At 38.9% G+C, this 19,032-nt stretch overlaps 2 protein-coding genes across 2 annotated transcripts in view; one reads left to right on the top strand and one right to left on the bottom strand.

The window, feature by feature from the left end:
- Positions 1-10,168: 10,168 nt before the first annotated feature.
- Positions 10,169-11,512, bottom strand: c2cd4a (C2 calcium dependent domain containing 4A; the record flags this gene model as incomplete). The annotated part of the gene is made up of 1 exon (XM_080475649.1): positions 10,169-11,512. The coding sequence occupies one exon, from the start codon at positions 11,510-11,512 to the stop codon at positions 10,169-10,171; it is 1,344 nt and encodes a 447-aa protein (XP_080331775.1).
- Positions 11,513-15,515: 4,003 nt separating this feature from the next.
- The window catches only part of tln2b (talin 2b), an 86,701-nt gene continuing 83,184 nt past the window's right edge, over positions 15,516-19,032 (top strand). The window contains exon 1 of the mRNA XM_080474327.1: positions 15,516-15,650. The gene's annotated coding sequence lies outside the window, so the exon portion shown is untranslated. The remainder of the gene's footprint in view (positions 15,651-19,032) is intronic.

The raw sequence follows: 19,032 nt of genomic DNA, 5'->3' as shown, positions 1-19,032 counted from the left end.
ATGCAAAATACTAAAATACATTATACAACAATACGGTGGACAGTTAAAATAAACTAATGCCGACATAGCTGGTTTTCCCTATTGTGATTTTTTTTGGTTTTGAGAAAAAGTGTTCCTGTCTACAGACAGCTTCAGACTGTCCGCAAGCTGATTCCAGAGTTTGATGGCTTTAAATGAAAAGGCTGTTTGTGCAAAGGTGGAGGATCTTTTGGGGATGGCACAGTTTCTGAGTCGTGGAGCGGGATAATCTGTTTGTTTGTTCGGAGTAAAGTTTGATTAATTTTTTCAGTGGTGGTGGAGCAGTATAGTTTTTAAATGAGTATATACGATTAAATTGTCAAAACTGAGTATTTTCTATCTGCTAAGAATATTACAGTGATGGTAATGAAGGGGCTTTCTGTCCATGACATTTAGTGCATGATTATAGTGATCTGAGTGGTTTGAGTGTCGTCTCATTGGCCTGAGACCAAGAGGACAAACAATAAGTGATGTGTGGAGTGATCATGGCATTAAAGTATGTGAAAGCTGCCTCGATGGTCAGACTATTCCTGATGTGTCTAAATGAAGAGATATTAAATTTGATTGAATTACATAGTTTTCAAAAGTGCTTTTTGAAGCTCGGGGTTTGGTCCATATGTACTCCTAGATATTTCATTTCCGTCACAATGTTTATTTTGGTTCCATTAACAGAGATGTTAGTCATCTCTATATGTTTATTTGACTATGTAAAATACATTCCAACAGTTTTATTGATGTTTAATGTCAAACAAGACAATTTGAGCCAGTTACTTATTTTTGTCCATTGCTGAGGACAATTTAGACGCCACAAGCTCCATATCCCTCCAATGTACGTAGATGATGGCATCATCTGCGTACATGATGATATCTACATCTTTGCACAAAGCCGGGAGATCCTCACAGAGCTTCAACCACATTGCTCATCCATACAAGCTTCATCTGTAACCTTCAAGTCATTTGGTTTCTGAATGTTTTTTTTTTTTATTACATATTAGATGCTGTTTGAATCCATAATCAATAATATAAAGAACAGCATTCTCACTTGCTTGTAATATGTTTTCAATGACAATATGTTGGTAAGCCTGTAATTTTCCCAAATTTTACACCAAGGCTAATGATGTCATTTTATCTTATTCATTTTGTTCTTAATCTTTCTCTTTCTCAAAAATAGAAATAAAAACACATAAGCTCTCTTCATGGAAGACCCATACCACACTTTGTAATTCACTAGTTAAGACTAATCTTACATGAAAGTTAAAATGATTCAAATATGGTCTCTTGAAAAAAGAATGAAAAAAGAAAAGATCCAATAATCTGAATAACAATTCCAGTGTGTCCTATGCAGTGCCCCCCCACCTCAAAAAATTCAAATAAAATAAAAATAAGAAATAAAAAAGAGTTAAAACTTCACTAGCTGAAACAGTATTTATAGTTATAATTTTTTATAATTAAAAAAAACTAAAGAAAAAAAAGATCGTTGTTCTTCCATGACTTTAATTTCATCTTGTCATCATCCTGCATTCTCCACATTTCTCCCGTTATTCACAAAGCATTGAGTACAAAGAAATGGTCTCATTTATCAAGCAGTTTGAACCACATGTGCATCTCAGACTTTGAGGATGAGATCACAGAATCGGGGGGGGTGTACTGTTTTGACAGCGCTTGTCGATCCAGGATTATTTTTGACACAGCGATACGCATCAGATACAATCCTACACTGGTGCCATAGTCTGTGCATGATGTTAAATCACATGTTTTCCACAGGAAAAAAAACAGGGTTTGTCTTGTAGAGAACAAATTGATGCTGATATGTGAATCGAGGTAAACATTTCTCTTTAGAAATAATAAACTATTGGACAGATTTCTTTTTCAATATATCAATATTTTATTTTCAACATGGTGTACCATCATATGTTTCATGAAAAAAAAACTTTAAATTTTATTAGCCCGTTGAGATAAAGCATAACATATAAAGTGTCTGGAGATCCCAACGTTTTCTATTTTAAAGCCTGTGCCCAAGATACCTGAGCCCGTGGACTCTTACCATCAACAAGTGCAATGAACCAACTCACAGACTGTGTTGGTGGAAGTGACTTCTTCTCATTTCCAGTTCATTGCAGTCATGACTCTCAGGAAAGAGAAGTGAGAGTCATGCTGAATCAAAAGTGCGTAGTTACTTTTCAAAGAGCTAACTTGTAACTATAGTTAAGTACTAATTTCCAACAACTTTTACACCATTGATCCGTTGTTGCCAAGTAAAGCAAAACCCCTCACATGGTTTGCATGTTTGTCTGCAGCTATAATGACATGAGTGCAGCCTGTGGACCATTTGTTATCTGATGGTAAATTTACAGATTTTTATGAGACGTATGATATGATGATACAGTGTTTAAATTACAGTGGGAATTGATTTTCCAAGCCTATCAGCTTCAAACTGCACAACATTACAGATATGAAGATCTAACATAAAATTTTGACTTTGTAAGTATGTTTGTTTAATGATAATGAATCCTCATGTCATTTACCAATGTTTGGATCACATCACACTGACAGTGTATGTGGAGGATGAATACTATTTTCATATTTTATATTGAAGACAATGAGATGCTCCAAAATTATACCTGCAATATTTACTGGATATGTCTTGCAACCTTTCTCTCAATCAGACCTTTATTGGTATCTTGGGAATTTTACAAGGCAAAGGAATCAGAATATGGTATTTGTTCAATTGCAAATTCCCCTTAACTCTGATATGAATAACTTGAAAATAATAAATGGTATGACTATGAAATGACACTCCACAAATAAACAATTAGCTCCTTAGTAACTTTTCTAAAGTCAAGGACAGGCTGAGCGGAGGGGATTGGGACTGCGGTGCTCCTCTGTGGTTTGGATGCTGTTGGTGTAAGTAGATCAGAGTAAGTAGGACAGTAAAAAATGACACACACAGACCTAGATGTGTCTCAGTCCCTCCAACTCTCTGGGAACCTGATCAAGCACCAGACTGTGTGAGATACTGATAAAAAGAATGTACTGGTTAAGCAACTTCATTGATAAACGGAGGAGGACACTAAGCTTTGGTTGATAAGATTTGATCCATTAAGTTTTGTTTACACCTTACATATAAAACCAACACATAGAAATACTCTAATTTGCAAATTTGGCAGAAAATGCTAAGTTGACTGTAACATTGTATCATATATCTCCACACATTCCCAAGGCAGGTAAACCAGCGAGCCTGCCAGTTTGCTGCTTTAGTATGAAGATAGAGAACCTTTTAATGTGGAAAAACAGCTGTGCAGCAGTGTCTTTTTTTTCCAGTCATCTATCATATCACTTCATCCAGTTCAGGGTAATGGGCTACTGAATCTGGGGGAAGGCAGGCGACGCCTCGGGCAGGTGACCAGTCTCATTACATTCACACCTACAGGCAATTTGGGCTCACAAATCAACCTCATATGTATGTTTCTGAACTGTGGGAGGAAAACAGAAGAACGTCGAACAAACCCAGGCAAACGGAGAACATAAAAACTCTGTACAGAACAGCCCAGACATGACCCATGACATTCTCTCAATGAGGCGAGAGTGTTTATCATGATAGTACAGCAACACGTTTTTGACTTGTTCACAGAACAACCTCGACTTGTTCAGTCTTGAATTGAGGTAGCAATTAGACTCACTGTGATTGGGTAGATCTCACACCTAATTAGTTCACAATGACTCAAATGAAATGACGAGAATTCATTTATCCAAATAAAAGAAATTATTTATTTATTTTTCATTAAAAAACAAACAAAACAAAACTATCAAGGCAGAAATGACAAGATTCAAATCCTAATCCTCATCTATCAATACAATAGATTTTCACCAAGAGAGGACCTTTGATTGTTCAGAGTGGGCCGTTAACATGGCCAAAGTTACTTACTCGTGTTTTTCATACTCAGACATCTCATGGTAGATAACACATAAATAATTACTATTATCATTTTCAGATCTTTCCTTCCAACTGGTTTCCCTCATAATCAGGACTATCATCTCCTCCTTGTGTGACCATGTGTCTTTAACAGATGATTTTGAGTTTGTTTGAGATGCACTTTATTTGTTTTATTTACTGTTGACCTCGTAATTGTGAATTTTCCTCTCATGGGAATGTTTTAAAAACCAATATATGAACAAAAACAATCTTGGAGGAGCTATTCCCTGTGTTCTCCAAGACACTTGATGCAATATTATCAACAAGCTGAGACTGAAGTGAGATGCATTTGAGTTACAAGATTTTATTTAGCAAACATGCTTTCACACTTTTGTGGGGAAAAAAAGTGGCCCATTATTTATAACATTAAGGATATCCTTTGGTTTACAATAGTTGCAGAACAGTCTGTATTAAATAAATGATCCGATCTACAACAACCTACTGTATGGCATGTAAAATGTGGGTGTCCAGGTTGACTGATGCTTGGGGAGTTACTGCTATAGCGAACAAGCTATTTCCAATGTAGGATGGAAAAAAGTCTCAGTCTACTACCAACAAGATGCTGTTAAATATCGCATTCAAGTAAAACTATGATCAAAGATTTACAGATCTTTAAAATGTTTAAAATACATATGCAAGCATGTTTGTGAAGTGGGATTGATCCATATTTTCAACCTCTCTATGAGACGGCTTACCTTCGCACATTTTAAAAACCCTTTATTATTATTATTATTATTATTATTATTATTATTATTATTATTATTATTATTATTATTATTATTATTATTAGACTTTATGTGCATCAATTTAGTCTGAAAAAGAAACCTTTTTTTCAAAAATATGTTCTAAAAGTCTTCCCCATCTTGTCCTAGAAGTGTTTGGGATATGATAACATATCATGTACACTTTACCCCCAGCTTTTCATTTTAAATGCAGGAAGTATCTATTGATAACCGAAGCAGTTGAAAGGAGCAGCACAACTGAGGCTGAGGTGCATCCGATTCAAACAGACAGGGACAGCCTCTGTCAACTTGTGTGTCCAAATAAAAGGGTCTCGCACATGAAAGGCAGGATCTCCATGGTTTCCCCTGGAGCGGGGCCTCGTTGCCATGGGAGTGGTAGGCGCTATTGGAGGAGGAAAAACACCCAAAGATAGGCAGAACGATGGTGTCATCTTTCTAGACACCCACTCATGCACATTTTATTCAATCTCCCATTAAAATAAATAAAAAAGCCAATCACTTGTTTGTCATTTTGATTTTACTGTTAATTATTGACGCCACTCAATATGCTGTTCTCAATGTTTGAGATCTAAATTTAGACAAATCAATTTCTCTCTCCTGTCTCACACACACACACACACACACACACACACACACACACACACACACACACACACACACACACACACACACACACACACACACACACACACACACACACACACACACACACACACACACACACGCACACGCACACACTCACTTTTCACATGGCCTGTGTCTGATGCACTGTTTGCTTAACTGTGTAATGGTTATTTGGACAATAATGCACAAGCACTGTTCTGATCCCTGACCTAATGCAATAAAACATCACCCAGCGTGTGCCTGTTCCTGAGTGTGATTACACATGTAGCATCACACGGAGCACTCAGAGATTTAACACACGCAACTGTGGACTGTAGAAAGCCTCGTGACGACTTCATATTAACCTCTAGTAGTTTTCCAAAAACTGCTGTCAATTTACACACTGACTCAAACTTTGTTTTATTGACTTGAAACAAATGATACAGCTCAAAGGGTTTATCCTATTAAATAAACAGCTCACGTACAGTCAGACCACCTCAGGGTTACAAAACTGTAAACTATAAAGTTCAAATCACTTCATGCTGTTTATATAAGCAGATTAGAAATGAGGAAGTCCAACCTACAGTATGTTTGGTTGTTATGTGCGGAACAGGTCATGCTTGGACTGAGATCCATGCAGTTTCGGGGGTGATTGAGTGGGTGGTGTGACACAGGGCAGGTGCACAGGCTAAGTGATGAGTCTTGTACGTGCAGATACAGCATGATTTGTTTTCGGCCTTATCATAAGCTGTGAATGTCTATACGGAAAATAGAAGTGAGGCGCCTGCGTGAGTTCAATTGAGTGCAATTGCTATAGCTACAGAGGCCGTCACTGGCACAACAGACACAGAATGAATGACCTGAATTGTCAGCGTGACACAAGGTCAATAATCATGATGGCTAAAAGCAAAGCTCTATTATCAAAATAATATAGTTTTTTATAATTAGACTAAGGACTGGGTCAAGGTTTCCATTTCAAGATATGATCAATACTGGGCATGGAGTTTACAGTCAGTCTACAAGAAAGCAATTTATGTAAGTTGAAACTAAATTCTTGGATGCTGTGAATACAAACTGTGTTATACATGTTTCATTAGACATGTACATGTGTGTCTTGTTTGTGTGTTATTGTTATGTGGGAGGGGGGGCACTTATATACGTGCCATTCAGTTCCGGTATTGTCTATCTGTTTGGGCCTCAGACTAATAATTGTCCAACATATTACACTGTTCATATTTTTCTAACAATCTCGTGCAAAGTTTATCAGTCAAGCCAGGGCTAGTTAGATAAGTGGGCTATAAACACTGACATCATGGCACCTTAACGACAATCACTGCAACATACTGGAACATTTGAGCTTTTTCTAGAAGATGCATTAACGATTCAAAGAATTTGTGTCTTGTTTGTGAACTATGAACATACGTGCCATTAAATCAACATACAGGTAGATAATTTGTTGCCGACGGTCTCTTTTTTATTGGTCACCTTCATGCATGCAGTCAACATCATTACGGACTCATATATATACCATTTGACTGGTGGACTGGAAACAACAACAGATTACAACACAGTTACAGGCGGTTATTTTTCTGTGAATATGGGAACTATGAGGGTAGAGTGGTGACTGGATTAGCCACACTCGCATTGACATGTTAATGTGTTTGGTAAATGTTTTGGACTAAAATAGCAGCCTGATAAAACAGAGAACAAGATAAGGAAACGGCTATGAGCAAACTGCTCCACGTAGGGAGCTGTACAATGGACATGCAAGACGTGAGAGGAAGGGGATGGTTTGCGTATCTTGTTACAAAAACGTTTGGCTTTCCATTTCAAGAAACAGTTCAATACCCTCGTGGAAGTAGATGGCTAAATCATAGATATACATTCTCAGTTTCGAACCATTACTATTGAATTTTTCTGGACGAGTTGCTATTGCCTCCACCTGCTCATCTCATGTACACTGTAAATGTGCCTCAGCCTGGCGAAGGCGTCCTGGTGAATGAAGGTAACCAGGCAACTGATTTCAGTCACTTGAGAACAAGCCAGCGTACTTCCCCCATTCATGGTGCACAACATTGGAGGGACTCTAATGTTTCAAACAGATAATATAAAATGACTTCTAGCGATCAGACAGAAGCACAAGATATTTTGAATCAGTAGAAGCACCTCAAATCATATCAGTGCTGTTAGAAGACATAATTCTCATTATTAGTCTGCAAACACTCCATGATTTCATAGAAAAACTATTTGGGATCTTCAGATGAGAGAATATATTTGGAAAATGTATGTTCTGCTTCTGCTTATTCATATGTATTGATTAAAGGCCGCAGCACAATGACCTGGTAACCCGTTTCACTACTGAGGCGCTTCAGAATTTACAGATTCATAAGTACATAATTCCATTGTGGCTTAGAATTTTAAAGGGTTAACCCGAACTGCTAGAATGTTAAAACGATTCTTTGAATCTTGACTTTTAAAATGAAATGTTACTGAAGTGGAATCCAAATTCAAAATGTACAACTATTACGATTTAAAAATGTTGTTTTTTAAAATGTTAATAGGTTATAAGGGAATGAAAAAACGTTAAAACATTATAAATTTAAAATGTTCAGGGAATCAAAGCTGTCAGCTGCTCTTAACCCACACGCCCATACATTGATCGCCCGTTGATGATCTACATTGTTTAGGGTACGCCCTGGAAAGGTCAGCAAATTATGATGTGCAGAAATGATGTTAACAGTGATCATTGATGCAATTGAGTTACTTTATGACTTTTTCTGATTGGTAACATAAAAAAACAAAAAACAAAACAGACATTTCTGATTTTGATTGTGAAACTGGATAGGAAATTCAATCAAAATTTTGACCCAGAATTACGGACTGACAGAGTGATTATCAGATAAAATGATCTTATTTACAGAAGCAACTGAGTTAAGTTTGAAGAACTCAAAATTTCAAAGAACAAAGCTGAAAAAACACCTTTTTTTATCACAGATGATGCTCGGTTGCCCATTTCTACTCATCCTTATGTATTGACGTGAATGGTAATCTATAGTTTTACAGCTCAGTGTTCTCTAAAGAATAATATATTTGTGTGTTGGTGGCAGCAACATGGATCCCAGATTTGAACGTTGCCTAAGGGATATCACTGGAAATCCCCCCAATTTCTTATCGGCGCTTGACCAGCAGTTCTGTTTTATGGGACGGTATCCCAGCTGAGTCAACACTCAATAGAAAACTGTCCAATAGTATCACCTTCCTAACCACACACCCAGCGCTTGTTTGTGTGGTACGTTCAAAGACTTGTTTACCAGAAATGCTTAAAGTGTTACGAAGCCTACTTATCAAACACAATATCCTTATTTGCATTCAAACAATAGAGGGGGAAATTCTAGTCTTTGTGACAGCAACAACAAACATCGTGTGGATTATGATCTATATTTTTTCCAAGGCTTCACTGCAGAGCACAATCCAAACGGTGAAACTTTTGAAAATATTTACATTTAAAAGTGTTCATCATTGAAGCCACTGAGTGACCAATCCTTTAGATTTATATGACTGTGGTTGCAATATTTATCCACTTGGACACATTTCTCAATACAGCCCATTACTGTTGTATTGTAAATAAAGCACCATTTACCCCCCCCCCCCCCCCCCATCTTGTTTGTGTGTTTTTGAGCCACAAGAAACCGATTAATCTTTAACTAGTAGCTTCACTGGCAGCTGGAACTTTTGAGGTTGACTTTCACTTCTTCACTTAAGTAAAAAGTAAAGCGTACTTGTGTACTTGTCACACAAGTACACAAGTACAAGAGTAAAAAGAAATGAAGATAAATTGTTTACTTTATTATCACATGATGCATTTTTGAGACTTGAGACATCTGCAGTGATACATCAACTTCCTGCTTTCTGTTTGTCTTGTATATGTGCTGTGGTGGTGTTCATTTAACAGACAGATTACTGTTTTCTATTAAGTATTGAATCTGATTGGGCTTTTAAGCAGATTAATCAAAAGAAGTCAATATAAAATAAGAAGCTTGCCCGATGGCACATGCTGAGATTATAGTGGAAATTCTTTATTTTCTATTTCTTTGTATGTTACCTAAATTCCAACTCTATTTTCAGTCGGAACTTTGATGTGATAAATGTTTTTGTTCCGGAGAAACACTCTCATCACCATTCTGATTGACTGAATGTCAGAAATTTAATTCAAAACATTATCTTTAAACGTGTGTTGTTTATTAAAAAGTGAAAGGTGCTGAGGACTGAGAGGGAAAACATGACTATTCAGCACGAGGTTTGCTCTTTAAGCTTCAGTTGATATTCATGAAACATAGCAGTCGGGGTTTTGTATCATGGTAACAACAAAAACAGCGCTTCTTTTGTGCACCGATTAAAATTATGCATACTCAACAATGAAAACGCCCCTCTTCGGTTTCTGGTTTCCAGTGAAATATTTAATCATTGCAAAGGTCAGGAAGAAAACAACGGACAAACAGGAAATATGAGATGGTGGCTGTCTCACTCCAGTGGAGTATGTATTTAAATCAAATAATCAGGAACTAGAAGGCTGTGATGGTCATTTTGTTGCATTTGTTCATAAGCTACTATAGCATAAAGACTAATTGTTTCTTGGTAGTTTATCAATGAATCTCTTTATCATAATTTATGAACCTGACTTCAACTGAACTTAATGGGCTGCTCCTATAAATAAAACATAATAAAAACAAACCACAATGTTTTTTCTTAATTTAATCGATACAAAAGGTTGATTTACAATACAAAAATGAAATAAATAAAACATCACATAAATAAAGTGTCAAAGCAGTTTTTAAGTCTGTGATGTCACAATGCTGGAAAGGGGCAAATCACAGTTACCGAGGAGATAGTCTCTTTTCAGGGTGGACATTTTATTCACCACTTTAAATCGTAGGGACCGCTGGCTGATGTCCTCCTCAGAGATCCCATCAAAGAAGAAATCCTCATTGAAGATGGGATTGCGGCTTTTTCTGATGACTGTGCTGCGCTGCTTCTGCACTTTTCCAGGAACTAGAGATAGGCTGATGCTGCAGTTGATAATCTTTGGGTCTACAGAAAGAGAATAGAGGCCCTCTGCACTGATCAGTCGAACCCGCAGTCTTTGGTTGTCCGGACAGTACTCCGCTGAGAGCCTCAAGCTGCCGTCTTTTCCTATGGGCACCATCCTCTCCTTCATTCCTCTCTCTCTGTGCAGAGTCAGGTCCATGGGGAAGATGGTGGGTGGTGCCAGGCTGTAGCTGCTCGGCAGGCCTTCAGCTAAACCCTCTGATGCCCTTCTCAAGACATTAGGACTGTTGTCTGTGGAGCTGCCTTCATCTGTGGACAGGGAATTGTTCCTGGACACCATTGCCTTCCTCATGTTCCTTGATAAAAGGAGTTCATGGCTCAGTGCTTTGAAGAGGGAAGACTTGGCAGGGCACCTGTTCAGCAGTGGCGAGCTGAAAGGAGAGGATTCAGCGGAGGACGTCGTATCGCTGTCCACAGTGGCCTGCCAGTTCAGGGTGTAGCCTCTTGGGGAAAGCCTGGAGGTCAGGCTGTTGAGGCTGAATGAGGAAGGAGATGGGGAGGGGGAGGTGGAGGAGGGGATTTTGGTGCACATGCTGGATCGACTCCTTGGCAGCAGCAGAGGGGAGGTGCCTGGATCCGAGTGGAAAATGGACTCCTTTCTCCGAGTGTGAGGGCTTTCTAGTAAGGTGCAAAAGCCATAGCTGGTTTGGGCTTTAGCCAGGTGAGGAAGGGATAAAGCAGCCTGACTCTGCGGATCTGCATTGGTTGTCTCTTCATCACTGCAGCAATCATATGGGCTCTCATCCACACTTTCTACTTGGATTATATGTGGGTTGAAGGGTTCGTGAAATGTTGCCTCTGTCTCAGGACTGGCTCTCCCGCAGGGAGACATCTTGTTACTGCGAGTCGTTCGGCTTAGCTCCACGTTCTTCATCTCCTGCAGGGATAGGATTGTTGGCGGGATGCAGAACTCGGGAATGTTGTCAGGGGTGATGATATTAGGGCAGAGGGAAATCCTTTTGGCTTTTTCCCCTAACATGATGTCACTGATTTTAAAGCTGAGGTCCGCTGATGGAAAGGGCAGGTTAGATCTCTCCACTGACACGCGGATCTTCTCCACCACCCACATGGGTCTTCAAGAAGAAATGAGAAAACTCTGTAAAGTAAAAGGGATTCATTAGTTCTGTGTTGTACAATCAAACACAAAAAGTCAATAAAGAAAATTATCTGTTGAAAATCTGCATCTAATGCTTGCTTTCTTACCTTTTTGTCCCCCTCCCCAGGAGTCAGCAATAATCCACAAACTGTTCCCAAACTGGAAAGACTGATATCCAACTAAGATGTTGTCAAACACTAGCATGAAGCTCAGTTGACAGCAGATGGAGGTTCAGAAAATCTGCGGCTGTCTGACTGATGCAGGCTGTTTTAATGAAGCAGCTCACCAATAAATGCAACGCACGCCTCCTGCGGACCCTCCCTTTTCCCCGGCCACAGGTTCCCATGGAAATATCAAAAGCACAACAGAGTTCAGTGCCCTTGTTGTAGCTCTTGTTCTGTTTAAACAAGATAAGCCTGGTATTCTGAAAATGACAAAATGTACAACTTATGCCGGCTGCTCACTTGGTGTTTCTTTTTCCATATATTTGAGTCAGACAGTGTGAATAATGGTGTTGGGCGAACATAAGTTAAAATAACTGAACACTTGAGAACTAATATTTAGTAATAAAGTTACTCAACATTCAAGGTCCCAAAAAATAGCCGATGTTTGTGTTTAGTTTACCACATTTTGTGGTAAAGACTTTAATAGTTCAAAGCATTTCAGTGAAATCAATTACTTTAAACTGTTGCTGAAGTTTTGCTGTTTTGTAGGGTTGTGTGAAAAGCCTTCCCATCAGCTTCTACACCTCTTCATCCAGTACAAGGCTGCAAGAGTCTATCTAACTATTGGTGAAGGCAGGTTACACCTGGACAGGTCAAGTACAGATGGACAGACCATTAAACACTCTCAAATTCACCACCGACTCACCTCACATGCATACTTTTTCAGTTGAGAGAGGAAACTGGAGTGGAGAAAGCTCACCCATGCACACGCACACACAGTTAGAAGATGCAAGCTCTGCCAATTATTTATCCATTGACTTGTGTCCACTACAGACGATTAGATGTCCACAATCCTCTCTCTTCAGACCCAAATGACAAAAAACATTTAAATGATGAGAAAGTGAATCACACTTTCTGCTGGGGTCCCATTACATTGACATAGAAAGTAACTTGTAGAAGTGAGCATGCACAACATGATTCTGGATTTACAGAGATGAAGTCACTGGTGGCACTGGAGAAATGATAAATATGCTATTATAGTTACCGCAATCAAAAAAAAAAAAAAAAAAAAAGATTAAAACAAGTGAATAGACTGAGAATCTCAGGCCTTTAAATAGTGCATCTCAGACAATTATAATAAAATGGAAAAGTTATTTTTTTTCCATAATTTAATTGAAATAGTGAAGCTTCCATATGTTTTATAATTTGAACATAAAAAATTGTTCTCTTGTCTAATACATCCTTAGCTTACAAGAAAATACAATATCTCAAGATTTTATAAGAGCTTTTATGTTTTTATCCTATTTTTTATCTGGAGAATGTCTCTGTCCCCACCGATACCTTTTATGGATATTCAACGTAGAGGCACTTGCATACAGTATATGTTGCATACAACAGAAAGTCTGACATTTGTTAGTAAAATATCTTTGCATTAAAACCTGCGCAGTCCTGGCTGCCTAGTTTTCAAATTGTTTTTAATGTTTCGAACAAAACAGTTTGGGTCCCCTGACAGGGAAAAACAATGAAATTCATAATAATTTTTCCTTCATTGAAGCGAGATAGTGTGTATATGTTTAACTGCCAGTCTGGGGTCAGGAATCCTTATATTTCTATTTAGCCCTCTATAGTTTATATACTGAACGGCACTCCTTAAAATGTCAAGCTTTAAATGTTATGTCTGTGCTTCCCTCTTGTGGTGACACATAAAGTAACTGGGTTGTATGAAACATGGAGAGGGGCTTGAGAAAAACTACAAATGATGATAAAACAAAATAACAAACCAACAAACAAACCTGTCAACTTATACAAAAAAAGTATTTATTTTAAATAGTATAATTTACTCATAAATACTGCGGAACACCATTAAAAGACTTTTTTTAAATTTCTAATTCAGTATTCTTTTTGTAATTGACTCTCCATTTAGAAAGGTGATGAGAGCTGAGCAGATAAAGAGGATAAAAGCTCAACTCTGTACCGGACAAAGTTCAAGTGGAGTGACTTGGTTACCAGGCACTAAAGGACAGAGTGATGTCAATGCTAACAATATACCAGGAAGGTGTCCCTAATGGGCCACTTCTTGGAAATGTTATTTTTCCTAAATGTTCAGTCAACATGAGTAAGTCAGGCATGCCGTACAAACGCCTTGTACCAGAAGGATCTAGAAATATTATAAATCTGAGGTCTAGTACCAAACAAAGTGATGCACTAAATGAAGTATGAAAATCATAATAACACGGTATGCCACTGAAAGAAAAATAACAACCCAGGCATCCAGTAGGGATCAAAAAGATGAATCTCTTTATGTTAGTATAGTATACACTCTAATATTTAGAGTGTTTATCACTGCATAGCAGCAGAATGAATTAATCAATCACGTATTTTTACTTTCCTGTAAAAATGATGTCCTATTTTTGGATACTTAAAGCATTTTTTTTTAATCATTTATTACTTGAAGCAATTAAAATTTTTGCTAAAAGCGTGTAACTTTAGTCATACTTAAGTACAATTTATGCCATGTAATATAACTTGCTACTTTAAAAGTCAGTACGTTCACAATTTTAATAGACATTTAACCTACAGCATGTAATCAAAACGTACTTTTTTTTCAATAAAGAAAAGTTCTTGTTCATATCCAGATTGTTTTGCCATAAGCTTTAAGCTTGCTTTTCATCTGAAATGTGTTTTTAAAGTAGGTATTTCAAACAAATATTTTTTATTTGACACATCTAAAGGTCCCAGAGTAACATTAACCCTGATTAGTTTTCGAGAGGGGCACTCTTACTTGCCCAACCAGCTTTTTCCCTAAACACATCTCCAGTCTACTTTTATAATATGAAACATCCAGACCCCTGAGGTCCTCAGAAAGAGGTTTTACTCAGTTACTCAACAAGATGAAGCAGCTTATGGTTCCGATTCTCCTCACCTGAGGAACAAGCTTCCTGCTGATACACTCACTTCTTTCAAATCAGGCTTTACACACTATTATTTGCTCATGCTTTTAATAAAACAATAGATTTTGCTTTTATATTACCTTTATCTTAAGTTTTTACTTTATTTATTCTCTAAGCGTGAGAATACCACTTCCTCCGCGAGGGGGCAGTGTAGGTCCAGAAAACATCAACACACCCACTGGACTGGAGGTGTTCCTCTGATTGATGCATAAAATGTATTGGATTAATAATAAAACGATTTTCAAAGCTGTGAATCCCACCATAATTAGTTTTGACGATACAATTTTATCTTGGATTTTAATTCAGCTCGCTATGAAATCACACAGTCCTGATAACAAACCAAAAAAAACAGTAAACAAAAACCAATATGTGTCGATATGATTAAAACTAAAAATGCACGCTGTTGTTCCATAGTGGGATACACAGGGTTGCCCTCCTCTGATGTGGATTAAAGTGTAGTGTGTGTGTGTGTGTGTGTGTGTGTGTGTGTGTGTGTGTGTGTGTGTGTGTGTGTGTGTGTGTGTGTGTGTGTGTGTGTGTGTGTGTGGGACACTGATAGCCGCTCCTCTGGCACGCTCCTGGCAGGTGCACTTCACTGCACAAATTCAAAGCATTCTCTAAAATCAGAGGAGTCACTCATTCTGAGCTCACGTGCGCGCTCTTTTACGCGTGCACGCATTCAATGCGCTTCATCCCAACCACCTCCGCGACACTTAAATCTGGTTGCATTTATAAATTGTGTTGGAGGGAGTGACGCCGCTTCCCCTTTTTTTTTTTTTTTTTTGCAGATATGGGGTCTTTTTTTCTCTCTTTTTTCCCCCTCCTCATCTCTCCCACTGTACGATAAACGAGGAGGGGCTTGACGCCGTGGAGGAGGCAAGCTGAGCTGCTGCTGCCGCTGCCGCCGCCGCCGCTGCTGACCCGCTCGCGGTGCGTGTCGCCTCGCCTACAAACATCCAAGTCCGCTCGCATGCATTGACAAGGGAGACACATCAGGTAAGATTTCACCTCGGGTTTTATTTATTTTTTTTGTTGGTTTTTTTTTCTTTTCGTGAATATTTCCCCCGTGTCTTCGAGGGGGCTGCTGCTCCTCCCTGGCAGCTCGCTCTACTCGCAGGGAGGCGGAACGCTAGATGTTGGCTCGCAGCAAAGAAGCGCCTGACAACGTTTCACATGAAGTGTCTGCAGACGACCTTTTCACATGATGAGTCTGATGTTTTCCCACTCTCGCCTTGTTCTGTACTCCTTTTTTTTTTTTTTTTTTTGACATCTGTCGATTTGCCTCATCCGGTGCGTTATTATCATCATTCCCCATCTAGATCTCTTCCTCCCGTCTTCCATATGTGACTGACTGCTCTTGACATTGACAGATAAGGGATGAATATTTGATTGTCCTGCTTGTTTTTTTTCTTTTTGCGTGTGAAATAGCTAGGCTTTCCGAATTTGACGCTCAGAAGTAAGGCTTAAATAGGCAACTAATGTTGCATGGGGCTCCAGCATCCTCTCTGCTCTGCAAAGAAATGTGCTGTACTGTAACTTGGACTTGACCTGAATGTTATCTGGATCGGCTCAACATCAAAGCTGACATTGATGGTGCGAGGCTGTAAGTGAGTGCGCATGCAGGGCTGGAACCGCTGATGATTTACTGTGGACTAACACAATTATGGGATGAAAATGTAGAGATTAAGCAGTGATGGCTTGTATGTTAAGACTGTTAACACTTGCAAGCCCAGTCATGTGATGTAGAATCTGGTCTTTCAATTCAGCCTCGAGGTGAAAATCTCTTCTTTCTTTTTCCACCCTCTGTGTTTATTTATTTATTTTTTTTATTTTTTTGCTTAACACTTGCCTGCTTGCAGAGGTCAGAGGGCACATTGACATAATTTCCTCCAAGATACCGGCAGGGACACTGTGTATCCTCTGACTGAAGGACATGTCACTGAAAAGCACAGCTGCCTCATACAGATGCTGATGTGCAGCGACGAGATATTTTTGCACGCGCGGTTGTTTCATGCAGGCTCACAGTATAGCTCCACACGGTGAATGAGGATAACGGGATAACGTTCAATCTATTTATATATTTATGCTACCCGTTTTTACATTAAAATACAAATTTGCCAAGCGCACCATTCCAACAACTCATCTACTGAAGAAGCGTTCTGCTGCTATGAGAAACTCTTCACAGAATCCCTCCCCTTTTTACAGTATGAAGCAGCTGAGCGTTTACGCCTTTGGTAACAAGGGTCAGTTCAAGGATACGTGACAACATTTTTTTTTTTTTGCCATTAGATGTAGTGTATTGCTCAGGAGCAATCTGTCTGGCACGCTCACCCCTCAGAGAGACTATATGTTGGATTTGGGGGGCCCGGGGGCAAGTGCAGAGTTTGCATGTTTTCACTCCGCCTGTGTGGTCTTCTCTTCAGATAATCTGGTTTTCACCCACAGTCCAGTTACACACATTTCTGTTTAATTGCGGAGCCGTCATTGATTATTGGGGTGAATTTGAGTGTGTGTCATTGTCAAACCCTGCGATTTACTCATGACCTGTCCAGGTTGTACCCGATTTGGGATGGGTTCAAGCCCCCCGCGACTCGGTTGGATAAAGTGGGATAAAAGACAGATGGGAGTGTGCTCCTCGATGATAGTGTGTCTTCTCTCCACTGTTGGTTTGAACTGTATAAAGCCAGAAAGGATATTTCTGCTTTGTTGTCTGACATCTTTTCTGTGCAGTCGGTGTCCAAAAACTAAAAGTATGTAGTTTATATAAACACTTAAAAAGGAACATTTGCAGCTATATAATTGATGCACAGACAATCATGTGACTACCTTTCACCATCATAGAAACATTCATTTGACGTACACACAACAGTTACCTTAAAGCCATTTGATTTAACTTAGAATCCTGTGTGCATCATTATCAGCAAATAGGACAGCATCACTGCTTTTGCTTTATTTAGTTGCATATTTACATCCAGAATATACATCCTTACTTTAAGAACCATCAGGTAAACACCAAAATGTATCCCTGATATTGGAAGGGAATGGGGGTCATTGAATGGCAGATTGGCAGAATGTGCCAAATGAGAATAATCTCCAGATTACATAGCGCTAGAACAGCTTTTCAAATACCTTTTTCTTATAATGGAACTGAGCTGGATTGTCTGTGGGATTATTGTATTTATGTGTAGACTAGCCATGACAGATTTAGTCACTGTGTGTATGCCTCTGTTTGTTGTGTCTCGAGATGGACACGATGTTTACGGTGGTAAGAGCAAATAACATTGTCCCTTTTAGATATTTCATTTTATGAAAATGCCCAATTGTAAATCTCTACAGTGGCAGGCTGCACCTGTTGTGTCACAATACAATACCAGGTATCTGCTTGTCCTTGTTTAATAAAAGAAAATAGTTTTTTTTCCCTATCTGAGGCCCGACAATAAGTTCTGTATACTTTCCCACAATGAGGTACACAAATATAATTAGATCACAGGACCACCAATGTCACAAGCTCACATGCAGCATGCATCTGCCAGCGGCGATTGACCGCTGCATCAAACAAAACAGAAGCTGCTATTCAAAAGCACCGAGGTTATGAAAGCAGTGTTTGCTGCCATGTTGGCGTGTGATAGAAAGAAGAAAAAAAATCGGAGAAGATCAACTTAAACCACAAAAGGTAGGACAACTTGGAAGATTGTTTCACCATTTCTTCTTCTAAGCTTTTGAAATCTGTCTTACCCCAAATTTTCTATAGCTCATTCAAACCAAGCAGTACTGAAATGGTGTCTTTTCCTGCTCTTTGTCAGCTACCAAAGGTCATTATCACAGTGATTCGGTATTTTGGAAAGCTATTAAAAGACTTTCTACTACAACTTTCACATTTAAGCTTTGTTCCTGATTTACTCGGTATCACATGCTTCAAACGTGCTCTTGAATTTGCACTGCAGGCTCTCATGAAGTGATTTTAGTTGGCGTTTAATCAAACTCTGCAATCTAGGAAGAAATATGCAATCCTCAAACTAGTCCATAAATGATACCAACAGTTTCATGCATTCCCAAGTATTTAGATTTACAGTGTATATAAATGAAGTGAAGACAAGGCTTTGACTGTAACCGTTGTTCAATACCAGGTGATTTTACTCTCAGCTGTTCCCGTTTGTCTGTCATCGAGAACACATTCCTGGTCGGAATTCCCCGGGAAATGTTCACTTGGAGGGCGGGAGGTGGTTTTTCAGAGTCACTGGAGAGTGTGATTGTTGAACCATATTTAATGCATGAGTGTGTAGGAGGTGGAAAGTAAAACACACCCCATGCTGCCGCTGTGACCCAGCCTTTGTGCTTTGTGTTTACCAGGGTAACGGATCGCTCCTATGTTTTCTCT

The sequence above is a fragment of the Lipophrys pholis genome (genome assembly GCF_963383615.2).
Source record: "Lipophrys pholis genome assembly, chromosome: 11".
Classification (NCBI taxonomy): Eukaryota; Metazoa; Chordata; class Actinopteri; order Blenniiformes; family Blenniidae; genus Lipophrys; species Lipophrys pholis.
The sequence above is the reverse complement of the archived record's forward strand: the minus strand, read 5'-3'. Positions and strand labels throughout refer to the sequence as shown.